We start from the raw sequence: 2500 nt of genomic DNA on the forward strand, positions 1-2500 counted from the left end.
ATAGAAATGTAACAACTTACCTCCCTATCTAACTGCTCTTGTTGTTGCTGAGTTGGTAGCCCCTTGTCCTTACGCAGACGATCATTATCTTCTTGCAAATGCAATATTGAGTTTTTTGCAATGGCCAGGTCCTCTTTCATCAGTGCATTTGTGGTGGTAAGAGTCTCCATTTTTGCTTGTAGATCTGTGACTGTAGCACTGAAAAAAGAAATAAAGAAAAAATGAGATCATGTGCATCTGAGGTTGAATGATGGATTAATTTTCATAAATTTCTTGAAGTTGAGAAACTGGCATTTTTCAGTCTAGTCAATTGGGAGACAAGTTTTCCAAAAAGTTTGGAGATAATCTATTATATATGCTTCTTAACAGCAACTCTGTGGAATCACACTTATACTTGAAAACCAATTGTAGTTTTAGAATATCCATGTAAAATGTGAATCAGTCAATATAACAAATGCAATAATAAGACAATCAAATGCCTTTCCATATGATATTAAGTTAAGACGTTGTGACATCACTCAAGAAGCATAATAAATATAATTTATATAATTTCAGTAATTAATTCGGAAAACAGTATTTATAAAATCAACAAATGACAGAATAGGCATTAGGTAAAGCTAACACCATCATAGCACAGGAAACACAAATAATAAATGAGATATTGACCCTTATCAGAGATCCATCCTATATTTAGGCAGTCAGTTGACAATTAAGTGGAAGTAGGGTAAACAGTACCAAGACTCCCATTGAATGCTAGAAAATGACTGTGTTGTAGTTATTTTTATCTGTATATTCCAAAAATACAACACAGATAAGAGTGACACAAATACATCACATCTGTGTCAGATCATAAGAGGATACATCCTTAACCCAATGGCAATAGGGTTGTAGCCATCATGGAAGATTTTGGCTGTACACCCGAGACTGCTACAGCCATCATGAAAAATTTCAGCTTCACACCAGGTGAGTCATTATATCATATCATGTTAACTTTCAACTCCATTATATAAACTGGAAACCAGGGCTTCCAGGTCAAATAGTAGCCTCACTGGCTACAAAAACATATAAATTGCCAAGCTCCCTCAAAAGCCTTAGTCACAATCTCTCAATCTCAATACTAATTCGTTGGCCGCTAATGAGCGCATAACATGCATATTGTGTCCACTCCCTCTGTTTGAGGAGATAGCAGTGGATAAGCACTAGCCAAACAACACAGTACTGAGGATCCAGTCAGTTTTCTCACATCATTTGATTTGTAAAAAGCACTGCCAGGCTCCTTTTGCATATTGACTTGTTTCTGCATAGTTTAACAATGTTTACCGATAAATTGTATTTTTCTCTTGTATTCACAGATCATGTTCCCATGGAAGATGACTCTGACTAGGAGGACAGTGACTCTGATGATGAGAGTAAGCTGTCCAACTCCAAGTCAGATATCAACTTCATATTCTTGTATGATAGGTCAACAGAGACAGATAAAACTCTCACAGAACAAGCCAGGCATTGCTAGGACCATAACACTCCTAGTACTTCCTCCACTGTCAGGAAGAAATGGGAGAACAACCCACAGCACTCTGATTTCTCTGCCAAACTAGGGTCAAGTTTCCTGACCTGGATGTGGCAGTCAGTATTCCCCAGGAGTGCCACACAGCGAATTCTCACCCAATCAGCAACAAATTGGAGTTTAAGTTTCTAAAGCCACTTTTAAAGTTTGTAAACTGCATCAATCAGAAAATACAGAACCAGACAGGTCATCCACTCATTTTTTCATATGATTTTAAAACCAATTGGACAAATCATTCCTGTCATAATTTTTAGATATAATAAAAGGTTATAATACTCAGGCCAACATGAGACACAGTTCCAAATTCATTGACTAATTTCTTCACTCTTTACAACCCCAAGATTACCAAGCATACTGAAAACATTCAACAAAGACTTACTTCAGGTGGCGATTAAGCTCTTCTATGTAATTTTTCTGGTCCAATACGGTTGTCATGTCTGTCTGTTCGGGACTGTCATCAGGGCTGGCTTCTCCTCCAGCATTTCGGAGATACAAAGAAAAGTCTATGACACCCATTTGGCTGTCTAAATCTTCTTCCTGTAGAGCATTACAGTTACTACATCAATATCATCATATACATTGTGAATAAAAAATGAGATTTATCAGTAGCATGAATCTAAAATTCCAATTCAAGGGACTTCCACTGATAAAAGACCAGTTGTAAATAAAATATTGAAATTCATTTATCCTCTACAGAAACCTGAATTTCACAGGACATATCATTTAGCTTAAACATTTTACATTAGATAGCTACAAAGAGAAATACTCATATGCATGTTTTATTACCTTTACACATAAATTACAGTCAATGACATTCAGTCCGACCAAGAGGCCCATAATGACAATGGCTTCATCTGCTAGCATGAGGGCCCCAGGCTCATAAAATTCTGTGAGTAGGTCATCCCGTCTCTCAATCAGGAGCCGGAAATAATCAGC

General features: G+C 37.0%; 1 protein-coding gene across 2 annotated transcripts in view; it reads right to left on the reverse strand.

The window, feature by feature from the left end:
• LOC113819035 (RUN and FYVE domain-containing protein 2) overlaps positions 1-2500 on the reverse strand; it is a 21009-nt gene that overhangs the window by 12197 nt on the left and 6312 nt on the right. For both annotated transcript variants that reach the window (XM_070120808.1, XM_070120809.1), the window contains exons 3-5: positions 2351-2500; positions 1944-2101; positions 21-198 (exon numbers count right to left, since the gene is read on the reverse strand). The exon at positions 2351-2500 is cut by the window's right edge and continues 58 nt beyond it. In XM_070120808.1, the coding sequence (XP_069976909.1) occupies positions 21-198; positions 1944-2101; positions 2351-2500 (486 nt within the window). The remainder of the gene's footprint in view (positions 1-20; positions 199-1943; positions 2102-2350) is intronic.

Source organism: Penaeus vannamei, chromosome 4, assembly GCF_042767895.1.
Source record: "Penaeus vannamei isolate JL-2024 chromosome 4, ASM4276789v1, whole genome shotgun sequence".
Taxonomy (NCBI): Eukaryota; Metazoa; Arthropoda; class Malacostraca; order Decapoda; family Penaeidae; genus Penaeus; species Penaeus vannamei.